Genomic DNA, 11,721 nt, shown 5'->3' with positions numbered 1-11,721 from the left:
AAATATAAATATAAATATAAATATAAATATAAATATAAATATAAATATAAATATAAATATAAATATAAATATAAATATAAATATAAATATAAATATAAACAGCTGCTGCATGAAACAATCTCCAATAGAAGTACTTGCCCAGCAGGCTTTGTATTTGCATTATTTGCATTAAGGCAGCTCAACAAGAGGATTTGCATAACTGTGGTTCAGACTCTGCCAAAACCAGAGAAGCCTGACTGTGTTCTCTGGTCCTGCCCTAGGATTTGTGCTGTAAATCCATCTGTGCAGGGCCAGTGCTGAGTCTGACCAGGATCACAGACTTGTGCTAAAGCCATGCCTAGCTCATCTCCAGGACTGCAGCACGACACTAAATAGCAGAGTGCTCGTTTTCTCTCACTAAAGGGAGCCTCTTCTAGGAAAAAAAACCCCTTTGCCAGATAATGATGCCATTTTGGTTTATCTCTGTGTCCTTTGCTTTCCTTTCTCTGAGTTTATCTTGACTTTCTTTCTACAGTAGTTCCCATGGCACTAGTCTGCTGCAAATTCAGCTAGAGTTCATAATTATCTTTGGAAAACACACATGCATAAATAGCTACCAGGAATATCTTATTTGTTTGTTTTCATTATAAAACTCATGAGAGGGACTTGCACTGTCAGTACCACAGACTGATGGGTTTGAGGAAGGCCTCCCTGGAGATAAGCAAAATTTTCCATGTGTCTGTGAAATGAAATAAAGGGCACCTGCTGACTTCTGTTTATCATTGCAGACCCTTCTGACAAACAGCTGGGCTTTTGCCAACAAGGAAAAGTCTTACTCAGGGTACTGCATTTGTCATTTGGTTGGATTTTGGAACAGTATTAAATATATGTCATTTTTTCATTTTTTTCCTTCATGGCAATCCACCCAAGATATGGATTCTCCACTGATGTGAAGGGACAGAATCACACCAGGGCAGAATTTAGCTGCAAGGCTGTAGGTCTCACGTCTGTGTGGCAACAAACCCAGTGCCAGCACTCAGGTGGGGCTGCTCTCCAACCTGTTCCCTTCTTCCAGCAGGGCTCCTCGTCCATGGCACAGGAACATGCACATTTTCAGTGCCTGAGAACTGGAATTCAGGCACTGCTGGTGCTGCTAGAGACTCCTCAGCACAGAATCCTCAGGGCTGGAGGTGAATCCACAGTCACCCCTAAGCCCAGGCACCACTGCCAGAGGCTCTTGAGCAGTTCCAGAGACCCCCCTGCTCCCTTGGGCAGCTCCTTCAGCACCTGAGAGCCAGTGAAAAACCCCTGTGCCCAGCCCTGCTTTCACTGTCAGGATGAAAAACCCCAGTGCCCAGCCCTGGTTTCACTGTCAGAAAGAAAAACCCCAGTGCCCAGCCCTGCTTTCACTGTCAGAAAGAAAAACCCCAGTGCCCAGCCCTGCTTTCACTGTCAGAAAGAAAAACCCCTGTGCCCAGCCCTGGTTTCACTGTCAGGATGAAAAACCCCTGTGCCCAGCCCTGATTTCACTGTCAGAAGGAGCCTGTGCCTGGTGTTTTGAGGTCAGGGGAGGATGAGGAATAAACCAGCAAGGATCATCGTCACAAATGTGTTTCCTCTCTGCTCCCCAGGTAAAGGTAAGAGCTTGGAGGTGGCTCCTGGGTCACTGTGGCTCTGCAGCATCTCCAGAGTTTGGATCTCTGTGCACAGTAAGGATTCCATTACTGTGGCAGTGATTACAGCTAGAATTGAACCCTGGGTGAAGTCCTCTCCTCTTCCTCATCAATGTACTGATGATAAATCAAATCCTGACAACTCTTTAGGCAGATCAGATTTATTGGCAGTTAATAAAGCAGAGAGGGAAACCTGCAGATCCAGCAGTTCACATACACCCCAAATTAACCATGAACACAAAGTCCCATCCTCAGGAGCTGCACCTCTTCTCCTTCAGCACTTACAGAAAGGGGGAGAAAGGGAGAAAGCTTAAATTGCACAAGCAGCAACTGAATATACGAGTCATAGCTCCAGATAAATCCTGCAGCTGCTTCCTAAACTGGACCAATGTTTGAGATTTTAAGAACTGCCCCAGGCTCCAAGGTATGTCTGCAGCAAGACTGTGAATGAAGAGGACAGAATGACTGTGTGCCAACTACAGAGAAATACGTCTGTCTTTGATGGTAAAGAAATAAAAATATTTCTCCTTCTGCATCTGTTGCCTACAGAGAGGATATTAATGACCAGTGGAACTGAAAGTTGCTCTGCCTGAGTCCAAGAACTGTTAATTTTCAGATACATTTTCAAAATAAAAGGCAGAAAAAAAAATAAAACAAAGTTTAGTAACAAAGTTGGTGTACCATGACTATTTATAGATAAAAGTAGAAATATTTTATATAAATATATATATACATTGGCATGGCCTGGTATTTAAGGATACACACTGTGTCAAAATAGCATTCTTGGCCCTTTGTTGCTGCTCATTTAGTTGCAAAAAAATTAGAATTCATGTATTTGATGCCGAAGCTAATATACACAACATAACTTAAAAATAGAGAACAGACATGTGGAACAAGAAAAGTGTACCCCCAAAAAATTACATTGGTATTTTAATGTTCTTCTTAAAATAGGCAATGGCTACATTTTAATTACAGGTTTAATTATGCGGTGTCTTTAGTTAAAATTCGTGTAACTTTGCATTATACCTGACCATGTTCCTGTGTGTTTTACAGCATGAGAAAATACCACAAATTCTCTGTGCTCAGTGTAGGAAATATTACAAAAAACATAAATATGTGCAGAGACTGGATACAGAGATTCTGCCTGCGATGAAACTCTGGCCTAAGCAGTAGAGACCCAGGGTAGGAGTTGGATAACATCAAACACCACTTTACAGGACATCTTTAAGCTGGAAATTCAGAATTTTCCCCACAAATCTGATCAGAGCTGTGTGAAAACTCTGCATTCTGAGGCTTGGTGACACATCCCCCACTCCTCTGGGGAAGAGAGGTTGTTCTGCAGTGGTCTGAGGTGGGCTGAGCGCGTTCCCCGGGCGCTGGGCTGGGGTTTGGGGCTCTCCCCGCTGCTCCAGGGCTGTCCTGCTCCATCAGCCCCTACACCTGTCATACATGAAACTGGAATTCTGACAACTAGGTCCCTGGAGTTAATAACAGTTTAATTAAAAATGAATGCCATTTAGTAAATTGAATAGTAATTTGGTAGAAAAGAATACAGTTTAGTAAAAGAATACAGTTTAGTAAAAAATTACAATTTATATATATAATTTTCCAGTAATTAAATATGATTAAAGCATAAGCAAAACCAGCTGGGGTACGGAGGGGGTTCCCCACCCTGCCCCAGGTACAAAACAAAACACCTCAAGCTAAACTCATGTACTGTGTGCTTACACATATTCATTCATGTTTCCTGACAGTTTCCTCCTATTTCCCATTTTTCTGACTTTATGTCCCTTTCCTTCACGGCCCATGCCTCACTTGTTCTTAGGGGGTCTCCAGTCTTCTTTTGGGGTCTTTTGGCGAAGGCTTCTCCTCTTCCTCGTTTTCCTTTGGGTAACCTCACAGGTTTGTGTGTGTGTACTGAGTGTTGTGTTATGGAAATCTACTAATTAGTCTGATAATTACTGGGTGTTAGACCCAATGCCTGAAGCCATTCTAATTTTGTCCATCTCAAGGCTGTATTGGTCTTGGGACATCAGTGATCTTCCAAACTCCATCCTGTACCTCAATTTGTAACATCTGTAAGGGGTGCATCTGCCTTGTAACACCGGTTCTTTTGCTTGCCTGTAATAACACCTGTAATAGCAGTTAGAGTTCATTTTTCAGGAGGGAACTGCCTGTGTTTCAGGCGGCAGGAGCGGGAATGGCCCCGCAGCAGGCCGAGGTAGGCCGCGGAGCCGAGGAAGCGGCGGTAGCTGTCCTGCTCCATCAGCGCGTACACGCGGCGCTGCGCGGCCTCGAAGGCGCCGTGACCCGGGTCCCCCACGGCCACCCGTGTCACCTCCCGCGTGTGCCAGTCCAGGTTCACCTGCAGCAGCGGGGGAACAGACAGCTGGGCACAACGCAGGGCCCGTCAGCCGCGGCTGCTGAGCCCTGCCTATTTCACTTCATTTTTATTCTTTTTATTTTATTATTTGTCCCCCCACAACGGGTTATTGAATCACGGAATTGGTGCGTTCGCCTCCAGTCATGGCTCTCAGGAGATCTCCTCAAATGTATCATTGGCACCCTGCAGAACTGGTGAACCAGGAGATAAACACTGACATTTGATCAAAAGTAACTTTCCAGCCCACGGCTGTATCGTGCAGTTTCCCAGCTTTGTGACACCCGACTATTGCAGCTCTCCCCTCTCTCATTTAAGGATTAAAGCAGAACTTGTTCTAATGAGGGAATTAATAAGGAATAGTTAAAATGCCTGGATTCTGTGTAGCTTGGGTAGCAGGAAGGTGAGAAAATTCTAATAAATATTTTTAAAAAATTTAAATGGGTCTCTAGAGGCTTTAGATTAAAAAAGCATTTCCAAATGACTATTTATTCCATGTGCTGCTGCATTCACCCTGGGATTAATGGTATAAGAATTTTAATTGAATGACAGGCACTGATTCAAGCGCAGTATTTTGAAAAATAAGCTAGAATATATATAAAAAAATTGTTAACCCTGTCAAAAAGTGTCTTCTATAATGTTTTCCTTTTCCCTCCTGAGAGGTGCCTGTCATTTCCATACAACTCGTTGGAACAAATAGTCTCGATCTAAGAGCTGAAGGGCAATTAGTGATCAGAGAAGGGTCCACTCATCCAAAATGTTAAGACCCTATCGAACTCTAGGCTCAGAAATTTGTGTTTCAAAGTGTCCTGCTGGACAAGGAGTCAGAGAAGAGGTGCAGGCTCCAGAGCTGTGTGGTCTCAGCTGAAGCCAGGGCAGGAAGGCAGCCCAAAGCCAAGGGTGCAGGGTGACCCACAGCACCCACTGTGCTGCCTGCACCAGGCTCAGGTGTGGCACAGAAAGAAATTGTTGTTTCTGTGACTTCCCTGGCCTGAGTGTGACTCCTGCTCATCAGCAGCAGCACTGACAGCACTTGTTACCTGTCCAGAGCTGCTTCCCCACACAGGCACACAGCAGGGAAGGGAGGAAAAGGGACAGAAGTCCTTAAAAGTGGGCATTTCCTGGGAAAAGCAGATCTGAATCCTGATACAATCTGTGGGAATTGCAGGTGGAAACTGCACCACTTTGCAATCCTTCCACTAAAATGAGAATTACAGCTTTTTCACCCTCGTCACAAGGAAGCAGAAGTTAGTGTTTAACTTCTGCTATTCTGGCAAATAAAATAAATACAGGTATTGGCAAGTGACATATTTGATCTGCTCAGATGTGATGGAATTACAGGAAACTGAAAGTCCAAAAAAACCTATTCAAGAGGCTGCTTGTGATTTCACTGAAAAGTTGATAATCTCCCAACCTGTTCATCTCCTCCTTAGGGCAGGCAAAAAAATATTTCTTTTGTCCATTTATGAATCATTTCTAACACACTTCAGAAAAATGACAAAGTTGGAAATATGAAAACTTTTTTTCTTTCTTAGAATTCTAACAGAAGGCCTTGGTGTTGGTGGGGATTGTGGTACCAGCATTGTTTTGTGCTGACAGTGACGTACCAAGGACAAACAATTGGAGGTGGAGGGGTGGAAAAGGGAGAGGGAGCCAAGAAGTGCAAATCCATCCTCCTGCCAGAGCTCTGACTTTTATCGAATTCCTCTTATGTCAGGGGACTGCAGGATTAGCTCTTGAGGCCGCTTGTGGGCACACACTTCTTAAAAGCAGATTTCACCTGCTGCAGTTGTGCCAATCAGACCCTGTGTATAATGAGGAAGGTCTTTACCTCTTTTGGAGCATCTTTCTCTATGAATGTTTCAAAAATGGTCTTGGCTTTTGGCAGAAGTTCTTGTGCACTTTTGATTTTCTTGTAATCCTCGCAGGCTATCCAGAACTCAATGTTCTCCTCACTGAACTCCGTTTTCAGAAACTTTGTGAAGGCATCCAGCCCAGCTGCAAAAGGGAAAGTTAAATTGCATTAAAGAATATATCCTTCTCAGACAGTTACTCCTTCAAAGTAGTAAAATATGTTTTGCTCCCTTGGGATAATACCACCTTACAGATAATTGTCTTAGAATACATAAATGTTTTAAAATAAATGCAGTTTCTTCATTATGATCCTGCAACTCATCACAGAATTCACAGCATCGGTAAAAAAATGTTACTAAGGTTTCATAAATTTAGAAAAAAACATTAAGCAAAACTTGTATTTATATGTGGAAATGGTGGGCTTTATTCCAGCTGAATATCAATTTAGGTTGATCAAAAGACTCTTTGGATCTTTGCTCATAAGCAAACTATTCTTCAGCAGCAATTTCAAATGGATGGCTTTCAGCATCTCTGTCATTTACTTTATCCTGCTGTTGCTATGCTGAGGATATTTTCTTTCCCAAGCACACTTCATCTGTGGAAGAAATGCAGTTGTGAGGATGTGAGCTGCTCAGGGAACAGGTTTGAAAAGCACACAGTGTCCAGCCCTGCAGCTGAAACACACGGTGCCCCCCAAAAGGAAGGCAGGAGCAAATGTGCATTTGATAATTATGGAGCAGCAGGGCCTCTCAGATGATCTTGGATCAAATCAGCTTGGATCCATCACTGGCTTGGAAACAAACTCTGTCAGGAGTGACAAGGTATTTTCTTAACTACATGGAACATATGCAGTCAGGAGTATTTGAGCAATATTCAGATTAAATGCTCCTGGTTACTGAAGAGGCTCTTTGCTGTCTGCTGTATTTCTTTGTTCAATAAAACACCAAACTCAAAAATAATTTTAAGCTGTTTTCACAAGCTGACAGCAAACTGTAGCATAGGAAGACAAGGGGAGCAGGAAATACCTGCTGCTATAAATGACCCATCATACAGAGTTTAGGTAACTGCCACTTCTAGTTGAGGGCATAACTGGATTTTAGAATTTTCCATCCTCTCCCATCCATTTTCCATCCTACCAGTCTGCATGGAGACAGGAAAAGCTACTGACCTTTCTCAGAAAGCAGTTTGTCAAAAGACTCTCCCCATTTCAGTGCTTCCTCAGGAGACACACTGCGTGAGAGACAGAAAGGAGTTTGGAAGAATTGCTCAGACTGTGCATTTGGGAGCTGTGTAACACAAATCATCTCTTACCACTGTGGCTCAGGGCTGTTCACAAAGCCTTTCATTGGATTGTGTGTCCTGCTTTAGGGCAAATCTGGGAGAGAAGGGAGAGCACCAAGGGAGATCATTCTTTTAGGGACTTCAGGAACATCTGCTTTAACTCTTTCCTGGCATTCTTTCCAGCAGAGTTATACTTGTTTCCTCTTTCTATAAAACCATCAGAGCAGAGCCTTTCTGCTGTGGCACTTGTGCTGTCCTAGGAATCTTTAAGGGAATTGAGACCATGTAACATGGTGAGAGTCCTAAGGGAAGCAGCTCTTGTCAGCTGTTTACACTTGAGATTCTGGCACAGAGATGTGGTTTTCAATACTCTCACTCTGAGGCTGTTACAACATTCTGCTTTTAATGAAATATGCATCATTCTATATCCTGAAGACAAAACTGTAGTGAGATAGTTTAGGTGTCAGTCTTGCAGGGCAATAGCACGTGTAGTCTGGTTTGTTTACCACAAACATTTCAAATGCTGTGTTATTCTGTGCCTCATTTATAAAACTCTCCATATTCATCAAGTATGACAGGCTGCACGTGTTTCACTTCACGGAAACAGCAGAGAAAGGAAAAAAATGATCAGTTGCTTTGTGGATGTGAATATTTACAACCATTTTCATTCCAAGGCAAACCACAGGACACTGAAAGTGTCAGTCAGGGACTGGTCCAGGATTAGTTGGTCAGATCAAGTTCTTATGGACTGAATGTTTCTGGAATATGATCCCACTTCCTCAGCAAGGCTTGCTGTCCTGATGCCTAATTTACAGAGTTTGGGCTCCCTTGGCAAAACCTGTAGGCACATGAAGTTCAGATGAAAGGAAATTCCAATCTCTTTGGGAAGGAATTTAAGCCAGTAATGATCCTGAGTTTGCACAAAACTCGAAAGGAGGAGATTTTTATTTATTTATTTTAATTTTAATTTTAATAGGTGTCACACCTTCCATAGCTGAAGTCATTGCTTGCAGGAATGAAAACTTTCACTAGAGAGAGGAAAACACTTTGTGAGGAGAGAAACAAATGCTGGAGAAAGGAAATTCAGACAAAATGAAACCTCCCTCCCTTGCAGAGTTCTTTGGTTTTGAGAATTACCAAAAGTGCAGTGAGCTCTGTCAGCTGCAGGCTCCTGCACCTACAGAAATGATTTTGGTCGTAGTGAAAGATAAAGCCTGTGACTTCAGACCACATGCTCAGAGGCATGGGATGCTGGAGAGGATCTTTGCTGGGTTTGGAAACTTCTACTGTGAATTTGTGTTTTTCCTTCAGAATCTGCAGCAGCCCCGGAGCCTCACAGACCCCGAGTGCTGCACTGAGCTTGTACAACAACAAACAAACCAAGATTTGGTCAGCTTGGCCACTTCCTAAACATCAGAACAAACGAATTTAAACTAATGGACAAACACCTAAACTAGAAATTAACTTTCAATTAACTTTTGTACCATCACCCCAATTTCCATCTGCAGTGTTTCATTAAATTCTACTTATTTTAGTAGCTCTGTTGGAAAAATGGAAATCATAAAAGCTAAGTAAATCACTTAATAAACATCAAACTATTATCTCACTTTGTTATTTGAAAAAGAGTAAATTTTTTTAGTTTGGTTTGGTTTGGTTTGTTTAGTTTTTTTTTCCATTTTTGAAAAATATAATTGCTACTTTAATCCAAATATAAAGACCAGCAAAAATCTACAAGTTTCTCTTCCATACAAGAGCAGTGAAATCTCTGTCAGTCAGGCACCAGCTGAGAGGAACAAGGTAAAAGGCAGCTGGCTGGGTGAGGAAGTGATGCTCTGTTAAAAGGGGCAAATTCTTCAAATTCATTGTTTCTGCTCTGAAAGTGTCTGGCAGACTGTGAGAATGCAGTGAATGGCTGTAGTTTGTATTAAATTTAATTTCAATTTGTATGAAATAGCTGGGGTGCAGGAGCCAGCCCTGTCTGCATGCAGGCAGCTCTGCCTTCTCCTTACAGATGCAATCTTAGGATGGTTTCACTTGTCTGCAACCAGGATATTGCAGAAGAAGAGCAGGAAACACAGCCTGGGGGTGTTTAGAAGAAGAGCAGGAAACACAGCCTGGGGGTGTTTAGATATCCCCTCCCAGCACTGTTCCATGGGTTCTGGGAGCAGAGTTTGGGCCCTTGGGTGACCTCTGCCACCTCTCGTTATTCAGGAGGGCTTGGAGAAGCAGCTTTGGTCAAAGCAGGCAGCTTGGTCCCAAAACAGGACCTGCTGAACGAGACAAAAGGCTGTGGCAAGCACTGAGGGGTTCTGGGGGGGTCTGGGTGGAAAACAAGGACCAGGACATTTTTTAGGCCACAGCATTGCAGAATTGTACCCAGTCCTTCCTCTCAGGCAGGACCTACAAATGCAAATCTCAATGTATCAATGAGATCTTGGCCCTCCACTGAAGTGAGGGATTAAACTCTTATGGAAGTCAGTAAACTGGGAGTGTACCCTGCATCTCTGTGGTAAATCCTACCAGAGTCTGTGGACTTTGGAGACAGAGTATTCAACCCATTATTGCAGTTACTGAAGAGCTGTGCATTCAGTGTTCAGCACACCTTTGGCATTTGGACATCACAGAAGTCTCTGGAACACCTGCTTTGCATGGAGCTGTAGGATTTTCCTGCAAGCTGCACTTCTGAGTTGATTTTTGCTCTGTGGAGTCACTGGAGTCCCCCCAAGGCTGCTGGCACCAGGTTTAAACCCCTCTGCAGGTGTGTGGGCACCAGTGGTGTGGGAGATTGCTTTGATGCCCACCAGGTGATTCTGTAGTGTTTGCATGCCTGGGGAGCTCTGGTCACTTTTCAAGGTGTTCCTGTGCCCCAGAACTCACCCCCAGGGTACAGGAAACACCCTGAGTCACCAGCTGTCCTCAGAAGGAATCCCCAGCCTGCCCCAATCTTTCACAAGGTTTACCTCACTGCTTTTGTCAGACTTCCAGGCCTGCCAAGGTGATCACCCCCATGGACCTCAGGTCTCTGCAGCAGCAGGCTCAGCCTGTTCCTCTTCTGCTTAGCTCTAAAACAGAATTGGAGCAGATGTTCAAGAAACATCATAGAAAGTTTTTCCCTCCTCAGCATTCTCCACTTCTGTGTTACAAATCTCCCCATTTTCACTTTCAGTAATGTTGGTGTCACTTCTCCTACATATATTATTCACATTAATGGTTTTTTCTTCATAGCTTAGCACAAATTTACATATGAAGCACTGGCAAAGAAAAATGGAAATCCTTTCATTTCCAGCATCCTTTTCATTTATTTTAAAGACAAAGAGGCCAAACTTGCCATTAGAGAACATAAACAGTTGGCTCAGTGTCTTCTACTTTTAATGTTTCACAAAGCAAAAAGGAAGTTTTACTTCCTGTCATCTGAAATTTGTGAAGAAAGCTTTCCTGGATCACATTCAGGCTTTAGAGAAGCATTTCTCAGAACTGCTTGCAACCTCTCTTTCTTAGTATTTTTAGATCATTAATTTGATTTGTTTCTTGTCCTCAAAAAAACAAGAGCTCTTTGAGATGACTCTTTAAGAAGAGTTAATATTTTACACATATCATTTCTGGGATTGCAGTTGATGAGTTCTCACACATATGTCAACAATGAAACGAGCTGTGCCCCAAATTCAGCCCCAAAGCGATGCTGAAGATGTTCCAGGTGAGCAGAGGGTGCAGGAGCTGAGCACTCACCCAGGTTTGTTTGTCTCCTGAGGCTCCTCCCGAGCTGCTGATCCCATGGCTCTGTAATGGGTTTTATCCTCAGAAGCAGCAAGGTTGAGCTGGGGGAATAAAAGCAGTGGGTTCTGCATCCTCCTCTGGAACTGCCCGTGGTGAGGCTCCCTTGGCTGCCTGGGGCTCTCACATGCTGCCCTGGCCAGCCCTGTGCCCAGAGCAGGTGACAGGAGGTGGCAGGAGGTTGCAGGAGGTGGCAGGAGGTGGCAGGAGGTGGCAGGAGGTGACAGGAGGTGGCAGGAGGTGGCAGGAGGTGGCAGGAGGTGACAGGAGGTGACAGGAGGTGGCAGGAGGTGGGAGAAGGTGGCGGGAGGTGGCAGAAGGTGGGAGAAGGTGGGAGGGGGTAGCAGGAGGTGGCAGGAGGTGGGAGAAGGTGGCAGGAGGTGGGAGAAGGTGGCAGGAGGTGGCAGAAGGTGACAGGAGGTGGCAGGAGGTGGCAGGAGATGGCAGGAGATGGCAGGAGGTGGCAGGAGGTGACAGGAGATGGCAGGAGATGGCAGGAGGTGGCAGGAGATGGCAGGAGGTGGCAGGAGGTGGCAGGAGGTGACAGGAGATGGCAGGAGATGGCAGGAGGTGGCAGGAGATGGCAGGAGGTAGCAGGAGGTGGCAGGAGGTGGCAGTGCCCTGCAGGCTCCGAGGACAGCTCTGCCTGTGTCCCTGTCACTTGGGGAAGTGACTCTGCAGCTCGGCAGGGCTGGGCTGCTGGGGCTGCTCTGGGCTCCCAAACGTGCCCAGGGCTCCTGGAACCAGCCCTGGTGCCAGTGACACCTCCCAAAACAGCGAGCA

The 11,721-nt window shown here is 44.6% G+C and overlaps 1 protein-coding gene across 4 annotated transcripts in view; it reads right to left on the bottom strand.

Moving 5' to 3' along the window:
* LOC107198630 (regulator of G protein signaling 18) overlaps nt 1–11,165 on the bottom strand; it is a 15,519-nt gene extending 4,354 nt beyond the window's left edge. Inside the window, exons 1-5 of one of the 4 annotated variants that reach the window (XM_015615738.2) lie at nt 10,894–11,165; nt 10,128–10,229; nt 7,055–7,116; nt 5,864–6,030; nt 1,798–4,041 (exon numbers count right to left, since the gene is read on the bottom strand). In XM_015615738.2, the coding sequence (XP_015471224.1) occupies nt 3,805–4,041; nt 5,864–6,030; nt 7,055–7,116; nt 10,128–10,229; nt 10,894–11,012 (687 nt within the window). In that variant the 5' untranslated portion in view covers nt 11,013–11,165 and the 3' untranslated portion in view covers nt 1,798–3,804. The other 3 variants (XM_015615739.2, XM_015615740.2, XM_033511470.1) reach the window with 3 other exon arrangements.
* Nucleotides 11,166–11,721: the final 556 nt, after the last annotated feature.

Source organism: Parus major, unplaced genomic scaffold (genome assembly GCF_001522545.3).
Source record: "Parus major isolate Abel unplaced genomic scaffold, Parus_major1.1 Scaffold246, whole genome shotgun sequence".
In the NCBI taxonomy this organism is placed as follows: domain Eukaryota; kingdom Metazoa; phylum Chordata; class Aves; order Passeriformes; family Paridae; genus Parus; species Parus major.
The sequence above is the reverse complement of the archived record's forward strand: the minus strand, read 5'-3'. Positions and strand labels throughout refer to the sequence as shown.